The sequence below is a fragment of the Rhinoraja longicauda genome, chromosome 32 (genome assembly GCF_053455715.1).
Source record: "Rhinoraja longicauda isolate Sanriku21f chromosome 32, sRhiLon1.1, whole genome shotgun sequence".
Lineage (NCBI taxonomy): Eukaryota > Metazoa > Chordata > Chondrichthyes > Rajiformes > Arhynchobatidae > Rhinoraja > Rhinoraja longicauda.
In genome coordinates this window covers 16,792,039-16,814,684 of record NC_135984.1, presented here as the reverse complement: position 1 = coordinate 16,814,684, position 22,646 = coordinate 16,792,039, and the positions used below count along the sequence as shown (strand labels likewise).

Genomic DNA, 22,646 nt, shown 5'->3' with positions numbered 1-22,646 from the left:
TACTAAGTACTCCCAGCCCTTTAATTTTATTGCAGATTTGTAGTATCTGCATTTTTTTTTGTCTTATCAATGAGTAACCAACAAACTGGGAAGGATGTGAGGGGGGAGAAAGGGATAAATACAGCAGCTGTCGGGTAAGGCTGTGTAAGGAGCTGAGCAAAAGGGCATTGCTTTTAACTTTTGAGTTTTACCTACAGATTTGTTTGTAAATAGAACAAAAATTTAACAAAAGTTGCGAACAGTTTGTTAAAAGACAAAGGGGCGGCATGTCGATGCAGCGGTAGAGCTACTGGCCTACAGTGCCACACATCCTGACAATGGGTGCTTGTCTGCACGGAATTTGTACGTTCTCCCCGTGACCTGCTTGGGTTTTCCCCGAGATCTTCGGTTTCCTCCCACACTCCAAAGATGTAAAGTTTTGTAGGTTAATTGGCTTGGTATAAAAAATTTAATTGTCCTGAGTGTGTGTGTTATTGTGAGGCGATCGCTGTTCGGTGCGGACTCGGTGAGCCAAAGGGGCTTTTTTCCCGCACTATATCTCTAAACTACACGAAACTAAAGATTTTGCCAACAATGTAATCCTTATGAAAAAAGTTATTTTCGTTACAGGTTGCTCTGGAGCACCACATGTAACTTAAAAAAACTATTCGGTTATAATAGAAATAGGAAATGTTTTTTTTCTTGTAATCGGTCTCTCAAATACAATCTATGTTATTGCATTACCATCACTTCACACCTAGAACTAGTTGAAGATCATATTGATCATCTCAAAGGCATCAGGAAAACCACAATACATTTTAAAAGGATTTAAACCCTAGAGGTTTAAAACTAAACTAAATTATCTCAGAAAAGTGATGTTTTAAGCTAATGTTCACCTAGATGACTAAATTACATTCCATGATAAAGGAATTCCTAATTTTACCTGAAGGGGAAAAGAGCACAAGAATCAAGCACCATGCTCCCAAGTCTTTTCTACAGGATGGTGTAGTTTATTTTAAGTTCTTGCAGTTTAGGATTGAGAATATCGGCAAATCATTTTCTAAATATGGTGGCCAGCAAAGTGACCACTTTGACCGCGTAAAGCAAGAAAATGTTAAATGTTAACTTGATGGGGGTGTAATGCTACATTTGGTTCTGGTGCAAATATTTAGCTGGTGGAGCAGGTTCCTGGACAGACACCAGCTTCTGGTATAAGTATCAGAGCAAGAGTCAGTTTTGTGAAATGTCCCCCCATACTTGCATTGCACCATTTAATAACAAGATTACCTTGAGTAAAGAAATACCTAAGGGGCATGGGACTGACAGAATTAGTAAATACAAAGAGAAACAATTATTACAGCACAGGAGGAATGAATGAATCAGACAGATCTGTGCTTTGGTCAGTGCTTAATCCTCAAAGCCAGTCGACAGGGCAAGCAGCCGAAAACAACCAGATCAAAAATGAAAGCCGTATTACCCAAGTTTACCATGTCTGTTTCTGAGCTTTCCGCTAACGTTTTAAGAGTCTGTTTGGTCATGGCTCTGTTAATCACGTTAACTATTTGTTGTTTTGGTATATGTTCACTGTTGTATTTCAATCCTTAATCAACATTACGAATATCCTCTTTAATAAGAAAGTGAAGAGGTAAAATAGAACACTAATTAGCATCCGACCAAAAATGTATACTCACATAAGTCACAGTTATTTTAGGCCCACCTTACTCACCATTGTCACTTTAGTGATAATGCAAGTAGTTTTATTGAAATCGGTGTTATATTTTTAAAGTTATTCACATTTTTAAGTTTAAAAGGAGGGGAGGGGGAGTGGAGGAGGGAGGGAGGGGGGAGTGGGGGCGAAGGGAGAGAGGAGGGGGGGTGAAGAGAGAGGGGGATGGAGGACAGGGTGCTGCACCAATGCAGGAGAGGTTTGGGTCCAATGGGTTCACTTGGTCTAGTTGTGTATTAAAATGTTGACAAAGATAAAGACTTTTAACATAAAGTTCACAGTGGTCAATGCAAATTATTTTTTAACAAAGCTACAAATAATGAGCACTGCAGCTTAGGAAGTGACTATCTACAGTAAGGTGTTCAGTTTTATAAGTGTTAAATGTTTGGTGATGCCTTATACTTTCTACTGATATTTAATTGGACTCCCATCAGTGCCCAATTGAAATGCTGAATTGGTTTAAGAAAGTTCTACTTTCTCATCCACTCCCTACACACGAGGGGAAATTTAGAGAGGCCAATTAACCTACAAACCCGCACATTTTAGGGACGTGGGAGGAAACCGGAGCTCTTGGAGGAAACCCACGCGGTCAAAGGGAGAACGTGCAAATTCCAGACAGCACCCGAGGTCAGGATCGAACCTGGGTCTCTGGTGCTGTGAGGCAGCAGCTCTACCAGCTGTGCAACCCGTTGATAGTTCATTGTGCTTTTTGGTATATTTCTTGATTTTTACGCATTTATGATACCTGAATGACGTTTCTAAATCTTAAGGAGAGTTCAAGATCAAGAAATCGTAAATGAAGCAGATTGCTCAAAATGGGGAAGCATAGAACAGAACAGCAATAGGCCCTTCGGCCCACAATCTGTGCTGAACATGATGCCAAGGCCGACTCTTATCTGCCTGCACATAATTCATATCCATCCATTCCTTGCATATCTATGCATATATCTAAAAATCTCGTAAATGCCACTTTCATAACTGCATTTCTAACATTTTTATATCTGGCTAAAAGCAGAAGACTAATGGGGAAATGTAGTAGAACACCTGGAGCACCTATGGCAGTAAGATCAGTTGGAAAGAAGTAAACACAGTTGGAAAGAAGTAAACACAGGAATTTACAGACTCAGGATAACATAGCTAAGTTTCTCTGAGGAGCAATACATAAGGAGCAACACAAAGTTACAAGGCATTCAATCTATGGTCAATGCACTGTTGCTCACAGGCAAAATCAATATTGTCCTGATCTTTGATTCCAGCATCTCCTTGGATGCAAAGAGAACCTATCAGTGATATCTGTTAGTCTGCAATTCACTGCTTTATTGAAATTGGTTGCTGCCATGTTCTTTTAAACCAAACACCTCCATCACATTTCCTCACAGGCAACTGAAAGAAGCAAGCTAATATTTGGGGCATACACATTCTGTTGGAGTGCATTGATGATTTCAACTATAAATATTTTTTCCAAGTTTGATAGAAATTCTCATGAGGTCTCAAGATTATTATGTAAAATGTATGAAAATGTGCTCATTTCCATTTTTACCTTGAAATCTTTATTTTCCTTGAGCTTATTAACTTTCTGCATTTGTGCCAAGTAGCCATCTGAGTTACAGCGCGTCAAAGATGTCGGTATTTTATTCTTTCTTCCAGTGTCCAGTTCGGAGTCACTCTCCACCATGGGATAAATGGATGGTAGCACCAGGCGGGAGTCGGGATGTGTGTGAGCCAGACGTGGCGTGTCTTTATAGATGTTTTCCATTTGCTGAATGAGCCGTGTGCTTGGAGATTGAACCAAATACTGCTGTTGTGAAGTCAGAAAGGGTAGTGTAGTGAACCTTGGAAAAGAACACATAGGAAATTAAACTACTTTCATTTAACCAACTGTTATGAGCCTGCATCATTATTATCAAAATGGGAATCATTTTGGTGATCATTCAAAATCTCTCTTTAATGTAAATGCCAGTCTTCAATCCATGCTAAAATACTTCTCCTCATGTCCTCTACACCAGCCCTTTTATGCAGAATACCTTTATCCAATACAATACAATACAATACAATCTATCTTTATTGTCATTGTACAGGGGTACAACGAGATTGGGAATGCGCCTCCCATACAATGCAATAAATTAATTAGCTAGTCAATATTAATTTAAACAACCCAATGAAACAAATTGTAAGAGTTTTAAAACAGAATAAAGTGCAAGTAGATCTGTGCCGGATCACCATCCGGCTCAGTAGGACTTTCCAAATGCCTTTTGGAAATCCAAATACACTGTATGAGTTCCCATCTATTAATTCTGCCTGCAACATGAATAAACAAGGGTCAGTAAGTCCAAGTGGCACAATGGTATTCATAGCAAATTTGTTGATGTATTTGGAGACTCACTATCTTGTGCTTATGATCACCATTTTTTCGTTATAATATTGGAAGCTACGTCTTATTCAGATGTTACATGGCTGAGGAGGCAGCACAAGTATAGAAACATCGGACTCTACCATTGAATTTAACACTCAAATAACATTCGAATTTAACACTCAAAACTCAAATCCACCTGGTGGCACCAGCAATGGCTGCCTCGCCAACAGTCTGCCTGTCCCTTCCTTCTCTGTTGTTTTACAGTATGTGTTAAATATATGTGTTCTTTAGGTTGTTTTATTTCGGGGTGATGGGGGGGGGGGGGGGGGGAACTTTTTTTAATCTCTTACTTCGACAGAGATGCGATTTTTTTCCGTATTGTATCTCCATTCGCACTGCAGCCTAACATCGAGGAGCTGGCGGCCTTTGCTTGAGAACGACTTCAGGAGCTCCAACCACGGGAGGCTGCGGACTTACCATCGCGGAGCTTGCCATCCCTTTGCCAGAGATCGACCTCGGAGCTCCAACCGCGGGAACCTGAGGCTTTTAACATCGTGGAGCTCGCGGTCCTTGGATAGAGACCAACTTCGGGAGCTCCAGGCCGCAGGAGCTATGACCGCCCCGACGTGGGGGCCTCGACCGCTGGCTGTGAGAGCTTTGATCGCCCCGACGGATGGTTCGACTGCCCCAACCGCGGGAGAAAAATGAGGGAAGAAGTTTAGACTTTATTGCCTTCCATCACGGTGAGGAATCCTCTGTGGTGGAAGTTTGTGTTAACTTTTATGTAGTTGTGTCTTGTTGCTTTGTTTAGTATGGCTGTATGGTAATTCACATATCACTGTACCTTAATTGGTACACGTGACACTAAAAGACCTTTGAAACCTTTGAAATTTCTTCAGTTGACATCTATACCATAAACAATATTCGTGTTGGGCACATACACTGGGAAAACACGAGCTTTCTTCCATTGCATTGTTTGATAAGTAAATATTAATTTGTGCAAAACTTGATTTGTGCTTACTGCTCCTTAATTTTACTGCATATCTTAAAATGTTATTACATACAGTAAATTGATTACTTGATGTCTGACATTTTTATTTCTCACAGTACGCATCTCAAACTATTTATAACCCGTGGAGAGTTAAAAATATCAAGGTTCAAGGTTTCAAGGTCAGTTTATTGTCACATGTACCAATTAAGGTACAGTGAAATTTGAATTACCGTACAGCCATAGTAAGAAAAAGCAACAAGACACAACTACATAAAAGTTAACATAAACACCCACCACAGCAGATTCCCCATGTTCCTCACTGTGATGGAAGGCAAAAACGTCCAAACTTCTTCCTCTTTATTCTCCCGCGGACCTCGGTGCAGTCAAACCTCATTGTAATATGCCATTCCACCTCAAAGAACAGGTACTATTTGGCTCATGGGCCATGAAGGACAACATAACAGGAAGCGATTAAGCAACTTTGTAATAACTCAATATATATTTTTTAATGAAACTGTGACCAATATCATCCTTTAGATAGCAAAATGTCAAATTTCTCCACCACTGTGGACAAAGAGACATTTATTTTAGTAAATGGAAATTTACATTGTAAATTACTATCAATAACAGATTGTTGTATCAAAATGTCTGATTTAATCTCATTACCCATGTGATTCACTTTAAGTCTGAAAGCCAGAGATGAATTTCCTAATCAGAATCACTGGCTGACCCATCAATGAATAGCCCCTATTACAAGGCATAACAACATCCTTTTCAGTCCTGGTTGCTGAATAGGAACCATCTGGCAGATGTAAACTGAGTGCCAGCAAGTTAATAGCAATAGTTGTTAAGTACACTGACACCTATTCAAAGAGCTCGCAATGTCGCCATGAAAAAACTTTCATCTCATTTTGTTGTTTCTTCAAAATATTCTGGTAATCATTCTATTAAGTACTTACAAAGCTGGATCTTTAAATTATTAGTTATAATTCCAGAAATGAATAAATAATTACATGATTTACAACCTATATAATTAATGAAAAAATAAATAGAATTTAAGTACGTCATTAATGTCTTTGAGTTTAATGTGACGTCTTTGCTTAAAGAAGCCACAATTTTGTGGCAACTGAACAAAATAATCAGCTACTAGGTAATAATTAGAGACACAAATTCTCTGTATCAAATAAGTTGAAAAAGCATATTAGCACATCGATTCTTCATTTTGCAAGGACTTCTTCCTCAACAAGGATAAGTAAACTCACATAAGCCATCAACATTGCTACAATGCAGAAATTAACAATGAATCTGCAGTGCTGACCAATGGTACTGTGGTTGTTGTTGGATCAATCAGAAATCCTATCCAATGGCACCTATCACAGACTGATCTGTGCCATGGCCTGAGTCAGATAGCACAAACCTGAAAAAAGGGTCTCGACCCGAAACATCACATGTTCACGTCCTCAAGATATGCTGCCTGATTCGCTAAGTTATTCCAGCACTTTGTGTTTTAAGCACGATAGCAGCATCGGCAGTTTCTTGTGTCAGCACTTGTCTGCCTTAAATGCCTCAACAATAACGAACAAATATCTATCAGATCCCATGAGATGTAGTTGGCAAATAAGAGGAGCTGCACAGTGATATGATGCCAATTTGTATTCTGGGGAAACCAGGAAGGATGAAATAAATTAATTGGTATCTTGAAAAAATTGTAGCTCTCAAGACCACCAGACAGTGCTTGGAGAGCAGTGATATTATTGGTAGTGAAGCCCAGATCCCTTCGTAATTCTGAGTCCTATTGATTGCCAGGAGAAATATACTAAACAACCTTGATATTTCCAGTGACTGCGTTCTGCAATTATCAAATAAGTAGAAAGTCCCTCGCCTTTTCTTCTATATTCTTTGTTGCTCATGTTATTTACCCAGGAACGTGTTGCACTGGTTGCACAGTAACTTTGTTCTTACCTAAACTGCCACCCAATATTTGTATTTTTGTGGTGAGACGTCACAAAATGTTTTATCAGCCAAAATTTGATCCCATCATATGGCATCAAATGTTAGGAGATAGAACGACAATTTAGGGAAATTACTAGTTTTTAAGGAGACTCGTCAAAGATCAAGATGTACTAATGGTTGCATATGATGATCAATCTTCAGCAACACTGAGAAAATGTCCTTGGTAGGTACATCCAAAGCATAATCTTTTCCTTTGGCAATATACTTCATTAACCTTAAGGGATCATATTTACTCAAAACAAATGAGTTCATATTCTGCATTGGATATCAAAGTGCTCTTTGAGTAAATACACCTTTTATGAACAATATCTCACCATAATCAACTTTCTGATATGTTGATTTAATTAACTCCACCATGATTTTCTTTCAATACTGATTCTATCAATATTTAGGAAAATGTTATTTGACAGTGCTATTTTCTGCTTACCCCGAATTTCCATATTCCTTTCCAAGATGGTTATCTTCTCTCATCATTTTTTCCTGGTTCACTGAATAAGGTATTGGATTTGACCTGGTATGATTGTATGGAGCTGCTGCTAATGTTCTAGGATATGCAGCCTGATGATAGTTACGATTGACCATTAGATCATGATGGGCCTGTGTATACAATGCTTGAAAAGGGTCTTGTGCATTACACATGAGTTGATACTGTTCCTTTTCTTGTGCATTGAAAGCTGTTGAAAATTTTGATGGGTATTGGTGTGGATTGTGAATGGTTCTTTGATAGTCTTGAAAATATGGAACAGGCCTTTGAGGCTGCAGAGCATTGTAAATATTGCGGGTTTTGTAATACGAAGAGCCTTGGTTCATTGGGTGATGTGATGGGACTAGCCTAACAGTTGTTTGTGCATTATCACCAGATATACTTGGGACAAAATCTGAAGAAGTATTTAAATGAATGTTGAGATTCACTGTTGGGTGAGAATTGGGAATAAAAGCTGGACCAACTTGACTGAGCGATACTGACGTCAATGTATTATCACTACCAGGAGTCAATGGAACACTGTTATCATCTCTGTGAATTATTAGCAATTCGGATGTATTTTTATTCTGATCAACCTCCACATCTTCAACATGTCGCCGCTTCTCGTCATGATGAGTTTTCTGCACTTGCTGTTTAGTTAAAGGCTTATTAGGTGGTCGTGGAGGTTTTTCTCTCACTACGTTCGTTAATCCCTTTTTCTTAGTGGATAATTGTTTTGTCTTGCAGTTCTGCAAAAAAAAAACCAACATAATTTATATAAATACACAACACATAAATACAAAAATATTGCAGATAATTATCAACTGTCCTTCTTCCCCGTCTGATATATGAGCAGTTTACAATTAAAAATTAAAGGGACTGGGCACCTTAGTTGCACCAATCATTTCTAGGGTCAGCCTGATGTGATTTTCTGTCAGGCCTGCAAATGGGGGACGAGTTCATGTTAAACATGAAAATGTGCAAATCAAGATCCTGTTATTGGTTGGGGGATGCTATTTCTAATCTTCATGTGGCTTGAGGGTAGGAGTCAGAGGGGGGATGTGACTGAGTGTTTTTCAGATTGGAAGTCTATGACTAGCTGTGTGCTGCACGGATCGGTGCTGAGTCCACTGTTGTTCATCATCTGTATTAACAACTTGGATGAGAATGTAGGTGGCACGATTAGTAAGTTTGCAGATTATACCAAAATTGGTGGTGTAGTGGACAGTGAAGAAGGTTATGAACAATTACAACAGGTTCAACTGGAAAAGTGGGACAAGGAATGTCAAATGGAATTGAACACAGATAAGCAATCTCCGCACACTAATACTATCCTACACACACTGGGGACAATTTACAATTTTACCAAAGCCAATTAACCTACAAACGTACACATCTTTGGATTGTGGGTGGAAACCGGAGCACCTGAAAAAACCCCACACAGCTCACGGGGAGAACATACAAACTCCGACCATGCCTTGTAATGCCTCAAATGCCTTGCTGAAATCAATATAGACAACGGCTACAGCTCTATCCTCATCAACCTTTTTGGTTACATCTTCAAAAAACTCATTCGGATTAGTGAGACAATAACTTTCTTGTTATCTAATAAATGAACAGTCAGATTTGTTGCTCTGCCTAATTTATGGCTTTTTTGGCACTACTTAAAAATAAAAAATTTGAAATACATTCAAAGACAAAAATAAATTCAAAGATAAAAGTCATCATTGTGATGAAGCAAATCCTTAACTCAGAAGAGCAAAGGTGTATCACAGAGAATACAGAAAGATAAAGGTAGTTTTGTTAATGGCCATCATACAGTAGAGGATTCAGGACATGGTATTTTGAATTACATATTTTCCTTCAAAGCAATGTTTGTGGTTTGTATCTGTCCTAGCAATATCTAGCTCAAAGCTTAGGTTAGTTTAGTTTAGTTCAGTGAAAAGCTTTTGTTGTGTGCTAACCAGCCAGTGGAAAGACAATACATGATTACAATCAAGCCATTCACAGTGTACAGATACATGACAAGGGACTCGCGTTTAGTGCAAGGTAAAGCTCAATCAAAGATAGTCCGAGGGTCCCTGATGAAGTGGATAGTAGTTCAGGACTGTTCTGTAGTTGCAGTAGGATGGTTCATATCTATCATTCTACCAGTATAACAAAGAGTTGCATGTCCTATTGTGTGCTATGATTTTATATTGTGTGTGTACTGATGAGTATGTACCTCTGATTCTGAATCTGTTGTAAGGTTCTCGTATGCAAGAACATATGAAACAGCAGGAATAGAGCATTCTCCCTTTGCACCTGTTCTTCCCCTCAATAAGATAATGGCAGATCTTTTACTATTGTGTCACTTTCAAACGCCTTGATTACCATATTATTCAAATATCTATTGATATATTTAGTGACTGAGTCTGGAAGCCTGTTTCGTAGAAATTTCCAAAAATTCACTATATTCTTAGTGAAGATTTTTTTCTCATCTCAATCCTGACTGGTAGAGACTTTTATTTTGACATTGAGATTGGGTTCTGAATACCCCAGCCAGGAAACACACATCACCCATGCCTCTCCCTTGTCAAGTCCTATTAGAACCTTTTATAATTCAATCATTTAATCCCTCATTTCTTTGAACTCAAGAGAGTATTTTGATGTCAATAACATGTTTAATCATCGTGTAATAATGACATTTGTCTAAACAAAAGTGAAATAAATTATAAGAAGGTAAACAATCCACCTGACCTGTAACTTCTGTGCTCTTTGCTTCCACTTCATTTCAATATTGTTGTTCTCCTGACCCTCGACAGTATTTTGCTTGGACTCCACAATAGTCATGCTTTTGGAACTTTTGGCGGCGGATACCTATGGATGTAAACAACTTGTTTGAAGATAGGCAAGAAATATCTACATATTATTAAACTATGATTATGTAATCATCTTGAAACATGGTCTTTTCATTGTAAATTGCAATAACACCAGTATTAAATTTGAGGACCATCATAGCTAGACAAATTTCTCATAAGATTGCTCACTAAGACTATGTCAACAGAAAACTTAAGAAGTCTGTGGTCCTATAAAGTTCATTTTGTCAAGCATGGCACACCTCTTTCCAGTTTTCCAGGCTCCACTTTGGTAACCATCTTGAGAGATTGATAATGTCAGATAAATACTGAATTTTATTTTTTAATCTGTCAAAATCTTTCTTTATGGCCTTCGTTCCTTGCCCTCATGTCACAATTAAAATGTTGTATTTTGCTCCTTGGTGTATCCAACACTTTGTGGACCTCCACTGTTTGGCATTGCCAAAAGTCTTGTCTTGCTCCAAAAGAGTCTTGTTACTCCTTCTTCCCTGAATGATTCTCACATTTTTCATCCTTGACATCCTTGGAATTGCTTGTGCCATGTAGTTTTCAGTGAACTGCTTAATGTTTATTTAGTTTCCCATTGCCTAAGATGGTCATCCACCCGTTGGCCTAATGATGCAGATCTCTCAATCCACTTTATTATTTATATTGTTATTTTTCTGGTATTTAAACGTGCACAGAAATATCTTCTCTCGGAGGATAGTGAGTCTCTGGAAGTCTCTGACCCAGAGGGTGGTGAAGGTGAGGTCCTTAGAAATATTTCAAGTGTAGACAGATGAATATTTGAAAGATCCAAGAAGTGAAGTCTGTGGGAACTAACACAGAAGAGGAGTTGAGGACAGCATAGATCAGCCATGTACATCTTGGAAGATTTGAGGGGCCTGGTTGCTTACTGCTACTATTTTCTTGTGTTAATGTACTCTTGCATTCTTGCATTAAGAATGTTATGGGTCATGATCATACCACACCATCATTCTGCACCCCAATCACTCAAAACTTTTGTAAGTTACTCTTTTCTACTCAACTTTATGTACCAAACTGAGGTAAGATAGCGCTTGTAATATAAACCATCTTCCTGCTCTCTGTTAGCTTCCATCGTGGTGTATTACTGGGAAGGAGTAGATCTTAAGATTCCTTAACATTGAATCCAGACCCCATGAAGTGTCATATCACCAGGTCAAACATTGGCAAGGAAACCTCCTGATCACCACATTCCACCCACCTCGGTTGATGAATGCTGAATAAAATTGAGATTAAGGTATTGAAAGAAGCAAGGGCGCAGAGAATGCACTTTGGGTGGAGAACTTCAATGCTCATTACCCAGGGTAGCATGGTAGCACTAAACTGATGGGATTGGCCAAGCCCTGAAAGTCATAGCTGGCAGACTGGTCAAACCAATTTAAGGGATAATCTTACATGAACTATTTCACAATGATCTTCCTAGAGAAAATCCATTTATACAAAACAGCAATGACCAAGGCACAATCTTTGCAGAAATAAACTCCTGCCCTCAAACCAAGGACAGCCTTCATTTTGTTGTGTGGCTCTGCAACCATGTTAAATGGGACAGATTCAGAATAGATCCGGCAGTACTAAACTGGGCATCCCACAAAGTGCTGTGGATTACTAACAGCAGTAGAAATGTACATCAATGCATTCTGCAAGCTCATGGCTGAGCATAACCCTCTTTCTTACCATTACCATGAAGTAAGAAATCAACTGTGGTTCAATGACAACAGTAGAACATGCTGGGATTAACATCATACAAACCAAAAGGTAATGAAGTGTCAGCCTAGTGAAACTGCAAAGCAAACTGCAACCTTGAGAAACATGATAAAAGAACATGCTATCGCAGAGCTAAGCAATCTCACAACCAACAGATCATATGGAAGCTCTGTAGTCCTATCACACATAGTTTTGTATGGTGATGGATTATAAAACAACTCACAAGAGGAGGCAGTACAGAGTTTATACATTCTCCCGGTGACCTGCATGGGTTTTCTCCAGGTGCTCTGGTTTCCTCCCACACTCCAAAGACGTACAGGTTTTGCAGGTTAATTCGCTTCGGTAAAATTGTGAATTGTCCCTAGTTTGTGTAGGATTGTGTTAGTGTATGGGGATCACTAATGCCATTTTCATTACCGTTTCATTGCTTCTTTCTCAATTGTTAAATTGTATTGATGGAGGAAGCAGACAAATAATCCCATGATCCACTAACCTTGTCGAGTCATTATCAACTAATTTCCAAGTGAAATATGAACAAAAGGGAAATAGGAACATAAAATGAAAATGAGCGAAATAGGAACAGCACCTCATATTTCGCTTGGGTAGCTTACACCTCAGCGGTATGAACATTGACTCCTCGAACATCAAATAGCCCTTGCTTTCCCTCTCTATCCCCTCCCCCTTCCCAGTTCTCCCACCAGTCTTACTGCCTCCGATTACATTCTATCTCTGTCCCACCCACTCCCCTGACATCAGTCCGAAGAAGGGTCCTGACCCGAAACATCACCCATTCCTTCTCTCCAGAGATGCTGTCTGTCCCGTTGAGTTACTCCAGCATTTTGTGTCTACCAGCACAGGATCTCTCTTTGATTTTCATCATTTGAACAGAGCACCAAGTGATAAGGTGGTGTTTTCATGAAGCTGATTGGAGTGCAGTCTCACGAACAGCTGCATTTTCACGTCAACTATGCATGCATGTTTGCTAGAGGCTGTTGTTCCATTTGTGCTCAAAGAATGGTGAGCCTCACAGCAAAATACAGCTTATTGTGAGTTAATTATATCAGTATAAAGACCTAAAAATTGTACGACCAAATTACATACACAACATGTAACAATCAAGAAAGCAAATTAATTATGTGAATGGTCACAGGGTCATTCAATTTGGAGGATAAAAAAAGTGCAGAGGTGAAGCACTTCAGGCATGCAGCAACAATGATGAACTCTTAATCAGCCCACTCATTCACAGAGATGAATAATGCACATCACAATGATGTATAATTGAAGCAAAGATATTGGTTTATAATGAAGATACAAATACAAAAGTCACGCCAATATGATCTTGTGACACTTTTTATTTCAATTTATTCTATTCTGAGGTACAGCGAAAAGCTTTTTTGTTGCGTGCTATCCATGCAAAGGAGGGAATTTGTCCTTGGAGTCTGGGGATGGAGGTGAGGTACTAAACGAGCACTTTGTATGTTTTCACCAAGGAGAAGGACTTGGAGGATAGTGAGATCAGTGTGGAGAATGCTAATATGCAAGGGCAGTTTGAGATTAAGAAGGAGGCATTGGGGCTCTTGATGAGCATTAAGATGGATAAAGCCCACCATTTGTTGGGATTTATCTCATGTTATTGCAATAGGCAGGAGAGGAGATTGTGGGAGTCTTGACAAAGATCTTTACGTCTTCTCTAGCCACAGGCGAGATCCCAGAGGACTAGGGTGTGTTCCTTCATTTAAGAAGCGAAGTAGACAGAATCCAGGGAATAATAGGCCAGTGAGCCTCATATCACTGGTAGGGAAGCTATTGGAGAGGATTCTTCGCAATAGGATTTTCTCACATTTGGAAGAGAATGGGTTACTTGGCTCTGTACATGGCACATCGTCTCTTACTAACAATCAAGATTTTTTTGAAGATGTGACAAAGGCCAGAAGATTAATATGCACGGTATTAACAATGATTCAGTCATATGGATTCAGAACTGACTTAGAAGGTTGTAGTGGACTATATTTAGGCTTAAGGTTTGTGACTAGCAGAGCTCTGCAGGGCTCTGTGCTGGGACCTCTGGTATATATATTATGTGCAGGCAGGTCAGAGTTGGTTTTGGCATCATGTTCAGCACAGACATTATGAGCTGAAGGGCAAAGTGCACATTATGAACAAAAAAAATGTATGTATTTTGCATGTCCTGTCCAATTGACCTAGTCAGCAAAACCGCACCATTACGTTTCGACTGTTGCCTATCCATTCCCTCTACAGATACTGACTGACCAGCTGAGTTACTCCAGCACTTTGTGTTTTACTCAAGATTCCAGCATCTGCATTTCCTTATATCACCATTCTGTTTGATTTCTTCTCCATTATCTCTGCAGGAAATTATAGATTTTTAAAATCCATCAAAATGGAAAACGTAAAAATACTGGCGTTAGGAAGAAAGTTTTGCCGAGTTAATAAATCGCAAGTTGTAATATTATTATTTTTTTTTTGGCACTTGATAACAAATATGAAAACATGATTGCAAGTATTTTTGTAATGATATCATTGTTGAACATTATTTTGCACTCGGTGAGCTTTTTCAATGACAAAAATGAAGCTGAATGACTGAACTATTCAATACATTCTATTGAATGAAAGATGCACTTTGTTCAGGATTTCAAAATGCAGTGTAGTTACAATACTGAGATAAGTACATTGCAGGAAAGTACTGCAGAGGTGTTGATTGCTCAGACACGATCTCCACACAGTCCTCATTATCTCTTTCACTGTGATGCAGGCCTCAACCTCTGCCCATGTTTCTTACAACATATTTTATGAACTATTCTAATAACACCAATCAAATTGAGAAAATGATCAAATGAAATCACATTTTAAGCATCATAAGCTGTGTTAGGTTCTCTCTGTTAAACCAAGCCTGTAATTACTTCTCTATAGAGAATATACAACAAAGGTAGCAATCATGGAATGTTATTATCCTGGTCTATGGTACAAAGTCTGCAATAGGACTTCAAAGACTCTGGGTTGTTGAATTGCATTTGATTGTTATCGTGGGAGCTTGGGCCATCTTGATTAGATGTTCATACTAAGACGAAGCATGCTGCAGAGTGCTCAAGCCCTTTGGTCTAGAGCCAATGAACTATTAATAAATTGTACATGATGTCTTCCTACTTTGAAGTGAGGGTTATCAGGAAGGAAAGGAACTGGTTTAAGTGCAGCTGAGGAAGACAGTGCAGCTACTACTACTATCAAAATAAGTCAACAGGTTCTTACAAAATCATATTTTTGAAAAAGCAGCAAATTTTGCCAAACACAAATTATTTTTTATAGACTGAATGTCTTTTTTATGAAAGTAACTCACATTACTTGGAGCAATATGAGCAATCACATACCAAAGTTTAATCATTCGTTCAGAATAGATAACTTCAAAGAAAAAGTTGAAAGGCCAGAAAACACTTTTTTAACAATATTTGTTAGTTCTACAGCAGTTGATAATTACTGTTGATTTTGTCTGGGAGAGCTCATTAAAGCAGGCTCTAAAATAATGGCTCTATGTGGTAATACAATCATTGGCTAAACCCATCACCTCAAGAAATGGCAGTTTCAATCTATGCTGGTTGACTGAAATGTAGGCAGTACACAAACATGGCAGTTAAAATATTTCTTCATCCTTGCTAACACCTATGAATGAAATGGTGTTGACATTTGTTTGAAATGGTTGTTGCATAGACATTGGCCATGGTGAGGATAAAACCATTAAAAAGATGACTGTGGTCACATACTAATCCTGCTCCTCAAGGGCCACCGTACTTTCCCCCATACATTCTTAGTTTCACACAATTAAGGTGTTGTAACGTATAGAATTGAAAGGGAAATAGGGTAGCCCGGTTTTTTTTTAAATGCGATAAACGCAGGAGAGAATTTTTTTTAGTTCAAAGTATCAAGAACTAGAATTGGTTTGATTTATGTAAGAAACAGAAAGAGGGTTTGGGAGTTGTATATCAGCCCCAAATGTGAAATGCTGGGGCACAGCATAACTAGGTTCGTAATGGTACGTTTAGCAAAGACAATTCAATAACCACGGAAGACTTTGATCCATGTATAGACTGGATAATCCAACTTTGAGTACCAATGCAGAAGATAAAATTGTGAAGTGTATAAGAGATGGTGTTCCAAATCAATATATCGAGGAACCAAGGGAACAGACTATTTCTTGTGTTGTGTTATGCAAAAATAATCAATTGGTCATCTGGTAGTAATGGAGCATTCAGGAAATAATAATCAAAATGTAATAACATTTTATATAAAAAATAAGTGATTCAATGCAGTCCAAAACCAGGGGTCTAAAGCCAACTGCCAATGCAATATTTTCAGAGCAGTGCAGTTATACTGGAGGAAGAAGAGGTGATGCTGTCAGTTTCGCTTCTGATATACTTTAACCATTTCTAGAGTATTGCTCCTTGAAGAATGGACTGGCTTCGGAGGGGACAAATGGTATCTGCAAGCAACTGAAAGTAGAGATCCAAGAGGTATTTTGCAAAATCAGATGCAACGTAGCAATGCTGAATTAGTATTTTGGACCATTCTGCCATTAAAAAAAAATTATGAACTGAGTGTGTGATGGCCAATCTGAAATAGTACAATAATCTGTGTGTGCATGTTATCATGAAGATTCCAATCAGCACCATATATACATCTACTGAAATCAATGTGATGTTTTCTTTTGTGCAGTTCACTGAGCTAGCAATTAGCAATTAGTTATTACAACATTGCAGTGTAATTAATGTGCAAAATGATTTGTCCATGACAATGTGAAGTAGCTTTCACTGCCACAAATACTGGAGCTTTGATAATGCTTAGTCTTTGCTAAATAGCATGAATTGTAGCAGTTTGGTAGGAAAGTGAGGATTGCTTACCAATTAATATGTGCAAAACCACAGGCACACTGCAATGTTTTCTTACAACATTAGCCATAATTGGTACTTGAATATGCAAATATTGGTGACAGGGGACATTATCACACTGCTGGGAACAGATGGAGGCCTGAAACAATAATCTTAGCTCTTTTGCAACACAAATAACTGAAAATTCACATATTCTTTTATATTCTATAATGATTTCAACACTGATAACAAAAAGATAGAGAAACGAGACTTCTAAAAATTACACTTTTACATCAATGAAGTTATCTCTTCAACAAATGTGCAGAGGAAATGACAGGAAGATAAATTAGATGAACTACATTACAGAGGGGATGACCACTGAAGGTAAAAATTATTCATGGAGTACAGCGATACAGCACAGAAAAGGCCTTTTGCCCATCATGTCTATGCCACCCATTACCTGTATTAGATCCATAGCAATCTATGCCTTGACGTTTCAAATACTTATCTAGATACTTCTTAAAGGTCATGAGAGTATCCACAGCTTTTCAGGTAATGCATTTCAAATTTAATATTATGTGTGAAAATATTGCCCCTCCGATCCTCTCTAACTCTACCTCTCACCTTAAGCCAACACTTTCTAGTCTTAGAAATCTCCACCATGGGAAATAGATTTTACTATCTATCCTATTTATCACCCTCATAATTTTAATTATCTCTCTCAGATAATTTTAATTATCTCTCTCTCTTGGCCCCCTCCACCTCAGGGAAAACTAAACCCAACCTATCAAATGCTATTCTGATTCCATTTTATTCTGTCCTCATCCCCATCATGCTGAATTTCATTGACGTTGGCTAATTTTCACACAAACTAGAAAAGCTGGTTACTTATCAAATTGTTGAATTTATTGTTGAGTCCTGAGGGATGTAGCCTGACTAAATAGAACAGAAGATGCTATTCCTCAAGTTCATATTGAGCTTCTTTGAAAAAGGTGTAAGAGACCAGTCAGGGTGAGAGTAAATTGAGGATTAAAGTATTAGCCACAAGTTAGAATTACCAGTTAACCTCATATGTAGTTAGCTTTGGTGGGAGGGCCAGAGGATATATGTGATTTAGTTTATCTCTTTCTTAATTGAGCACCTATAAAGTCAAAATGCATTGTCAAATGAGGGACACAAGAAGAAATGGATAGACAGACAGCAATGGTAGAAGGAGAAAGAAAAAATGCTTAAACTTTTAAAAAAGGAAATGAAAAAAAGTTGCCATTGGAATGGTTAAGGTAAATTTTACTTGCAGTCTCTTCAATTTAGATAGACACAAAAAACTGGAGCAGTTCCTTCTTTTCAATTTAGATATTTGGAAGTCTCTTCTGCTCTCTAGTGTCTGAAAGTTGTCATTGTACCTGTAACTTTCAGATGGCATAATTTACTGCATGAGAAAAGGAATTACACCATATTATATCAAACATTCACTCCTAAAATACCTAGTTCCAATATTTATACTATCTTCAGTATAGTGATCTCTCCTGAAAGTATCTTCTACCATCTACCCTTTCAGTTCTTCGTAATATCTTCAAAGTTAGTGTCTTAATATGAAATTACCCTGAATATTCTAAATTCTAGGAAACAAACACAGTGGGGCAGCTGGTGGAGCTGCTGCCTGACAGTGCCAGAGACCCAGGTTCGATTCTGACCTCTGCTGCTGCCTGTGTGGAGTTTGCACATTCTCCCTGTGACCGCGTTGGCTTTCTCCGGGTGCTCCGGTTTCCCCCCACATCCCAAAGCCATGCAGGTTTGTAATTGGCCTCTGTAAATTGTCCCTAGCATGTAGGGAATGGATGAGAAAGTGGGATAACAGAACTAGTTTGAACGGGTGATCAATGGTCAGCGTGACTTGATGAGCCTGTTTCCATGCTGTATCTCTAAACTAAACTAAACGAGACGAACATAATTTAAAATATCAGTTCTCACATTTTAATATTTGGAATTCTAGCGTTAATCTATGCTGCACAGCCCCCAAAGCAAACACATCCTTACTAGGAGTTGCCATCCCATGAATCAAAATATAAAATGATGTGTCTACTTCTATAAAATGATGGAAATACTCAGAATGCAGACAGTATCAATGGAAAAAGAAACACAGTTAACATTTCAGTTCCAAGACCATTTGTCATCCTGTTCTGACAAAAGACCTCAGACCTGATATTTTAACTCTGTTTCTCCTTCTGCATATGCTGCCCGACCTGCTGAATATTTCCAGTATCTGCTTGTTTTGTTTTTAATTTGTTTCCCAGGAATCCATTTGTAGAAACAAAGAACTGTGAATGCTGGTTTATATCAGATAGACACAGAGTGCTGGACTAACTCAGCAGGTCCTCTCGGGAGAATAAGGATGGGTGATATTTCGGGTCGGGATCCTTCTTCAAACTGAAAACTTATCAGTGGAAAGACCAGCCGAAACGTCACCCATGCTTTTTCTCCAGAGATGCTGCCTGACCCGCTGAGTTACTCCAGCACTTTGTGTCTTTGACTATCTCGGCCCCTCTAATCCTGACGTTATCCACAAATTGAACAGCTTCACAATGAGCAGCTTTGCCTTCATCTCCCCAGTCCGCTTGTGCAGTTTGTTATTGTTTCAGAGCACGGAGACCAAAGTCCAACACAGGGATTGTCCTGTGGAAGAATCGGGACCCATCTTCAGTACTAAGCCTGAACCATTTGTAATCTATGTTGATGGTTTGGATGAAGGGACTGGGTGCACTACAGCCAAATTTGCTCATAATACAAAAATAAATTGGTTGGCACGTTATGAGGAGCATACTGCCAAGGATATAAAGATAGGTTAAGTGAGTGATCAAGAAGTTGCCAGATGGGGTATACCGTAACAAATTGTGAGGTCATCCACTTTGGAATGAAGAATGAAAAAGTAAATTATTATTTAAGTGGAGTGAAACTGTGAATGTTGCAGTGCAAAAGGATCTAAGATACCAGGACCTGAAATATAAACATGTATGGATGCAGCAAGTAATTACAAACGTTAATGGATTGATAGTCTTTTCAGCAAGGGCATGGAATATAAAAGTAGGGAAGTTTTGATGCAACTTTACTGGGTGCTGGTGAGTCCACATCTGGAGTACTGTATTAATCATGCTTAAGGAAGGAAGCATATATGGGCAGAATGACTCCCATTTAGTTATCAGACTCTGACAAATCTGATGCAAGCAATCAAATGTATGCAGAATTATATTGATAGAAAATTGTTGCTCATTATTTTCATGAATGCTGTAACCTAGGCTAGGGTAAGTCCCAACCAGGGGCAAATGAAAACAGCAAATGATTCTGTGTATTTGCATGAAATCTTTTTGACTGGACTGAAAGGCTGTTCCTTTTGCTGGTTTCTTTCGAGTCTTTAAACACTTAATGAAAATGTTCGCCAGATATACCGTTTGATACAGATATGAACTACAAACAAAGAAAATTAAAAGCACTCACTACACTTTAAGGCTGCCAGATATATACTTATATAGCATTCCTTTAAATGCATCCTGCGGTAGCAAGTACCAGTTTCATAAGTCCTTGAATAAAATGCTTTTTTTCTCCAATATTTCTTATTAGATTTCTGGATGACTCTAAAACATTGTGTCCTGTTTCCTCCACATGAAAATTGTATCTATCAAAACCTTCATAGCCTTAAAGACTCCTATGAACAATCTTCAGTTTTCTCTTTTCAAAGAAACAGAGATCCAGGAAGCTTATTTCTTATTATTTTTCATAATATTTACAATTATATAACATTGTACATTCTGTTGTTACCATTCTCAGTACAAATCATATCATTCTATTTAAATTATGTCAACTTGACATCATTCTTAACATATTCTTAGAGCAAAGTTTGTGGATTTTTAAAAAAACGTATGTTCCAACTGCTCTATGTCTTCTTTTCACCTCGCGCCTCGTGTCAGTGGGGTCCCAGCTATATTGCCTAAGGATATCTCCCTGGTAAAGCCTTGCTTTGCCTTAATGAATACTTCCCAGTTCTAGAGGATCAGCCCATTCTGCTGTCCACGATATGGCCAAATTCAGTTTGGATTGACTATGTGTAATGGGATAATGAAAGCCAGATTATACAGTTGAAATAATTGGAAAATGCTGAAAATACTCAATAGGATCAGGCAGTATTTGAGGACAGACAAACACAATGAACATTTCTGACTAATGCCCTTTTATTATATCAAGTCACACATAACAAATTTCAATTATGCAATGTTTCGGTCATTTAAATTACAACATGTTAACTAATTTTCATATACAAACACCTCAACACTTTAACATGGGATGGCTTCTGCCCTTGTAACAGACATGGTTAACAACATAAAATTACTATTGCACCTACCTCCTGAGTACTTTTGATCTTCTTTTCATCGTATAATTGTTGATATGAGGCTAATTTGCGTGCTCCCAGAGTTTGCTTATTACGTTCCACAATATCATCCTGTGATGTTTCTTTTATTTGTAATTTTCTGTCATAAGAGATTGCAGGGATCTTTCTGTTTTTAACATTATTCATGTTTCCATCACCATGCATTGATTCATGCTCCCTGTACTGTGTGTACTCTTTCTCATAGTGATCGTTCATATTTTCAAAGTCGTCTTCGTGGCGAGATTTATTTTTCCCATGGTTTTCCTGGGATTCTGTTTCTGTGATTCTATCTGTTGCTAATTTTCTATCCTTTTGTAAATCGCTCTTAGTGGTCTCATAATATCCAAGTGAATCAGGGGAGTCACATTCTTCTTGACTGCTTTCAGTATATTTACAATAAGGAGAAGGTGGTCTTTTCCTCTTAGTCTGTTTCTCTTCAGTGTTATCATTTTCTTTCAAACTAAATCTAACTCCTTGAGATTTACCTATTTGCTTCTTCTGTTCTAATAAGTCACGGCGTTTATATTCATGATCCTTCAACATTTGATTGTCACTTGTTCGATTGTAGCATTTAGTTTTCCCATATTTACTCCGCAGCGCTGTTTTTGTAATATATTCTGATCTGCTTTTTCTGTGGTCAAGCAAATCAGTTGTATTATTTTCATCATAAGAGGCAGAAGAATCTAAAGAGTCACATTCTTCTTGACTGCTGTCACCAAATTTACAAGAAGGAGAAGGAGGTCTTTTTCTTTTAGATTGTTTCTCTACATTATTAACATTTTCTCTGAAACCAGATCTCCTTCCTTGAGATTTATATGGTAGCCTTTTATGTTCTGATAAATCTAGTTGCTCAAATTCATGGGATCTTGCAACATTATTCTCCAAAACGTGATTTGACTCCTGGGGCAAATTCATCAGCGAGTCATTAAGATGTGGGCTTTGTTGTTGAATCACCTCCTTGGACAATAGAATTTCTTCTCCCTCTCTGGTATTCCTCCAATTAGGATTATACCTTAGGCTGGCATATCTGTCGCTCTGGTGATTTCTGAAAAAATGTTAAATGAAAATCAATTGAAGCCCAACAAATTGTGACTTCACATCAACCGAACGGAAAAAAATCCAATGGGTTTAAAAGAAGCATTAATTATCATGTAGAGGGTACGAAAAATGGAACAGCGGAACAACTTTGAGTGGTAAAGCGACTGAACTGCGGCTCTCATTTTTGTAGGTTAAAACTG

The 22,646-nt window shown here is 38.3% G+C and overlaps 1 protein-coding gene across 4 annotated transcripts in view; it reads right to left on the bottom strand.

The window, feature by feature from the left end:
- The window catches only part of jhy (junctional cadherin complex regulator), a 43,363-nt gene that overhangs the window by 7,219 nt on the left and 13,498 nt on the right, over positions 1-22,646 (bottom strand). For all 4 annotated transcript variants that reach the window (XM_078426719.1, XM_078426718.1, XM_078426721.1 and 1 more), the window contains 4 exons: positions 21,382-22,453; positions 10,265-10,384; positions 7,490-8,274; positions 3,246-3,537 (listed from right to left, as the gene is read on the bottom strand). In XM_078426719.1, the coding sequence (XP_078282845.1) occupies positions 3,246-3,537; positions 7,490-8,274; positions 10,265-10,384; positions 21,382-22,453 (2,269 nt within the window). The remainder of the gene's footprint in view (positions 1-3,245; positions 3,538-7,489; positions 8,275-10,264; positions 10,385-21,381; positions 22,454-22,646) is intronic.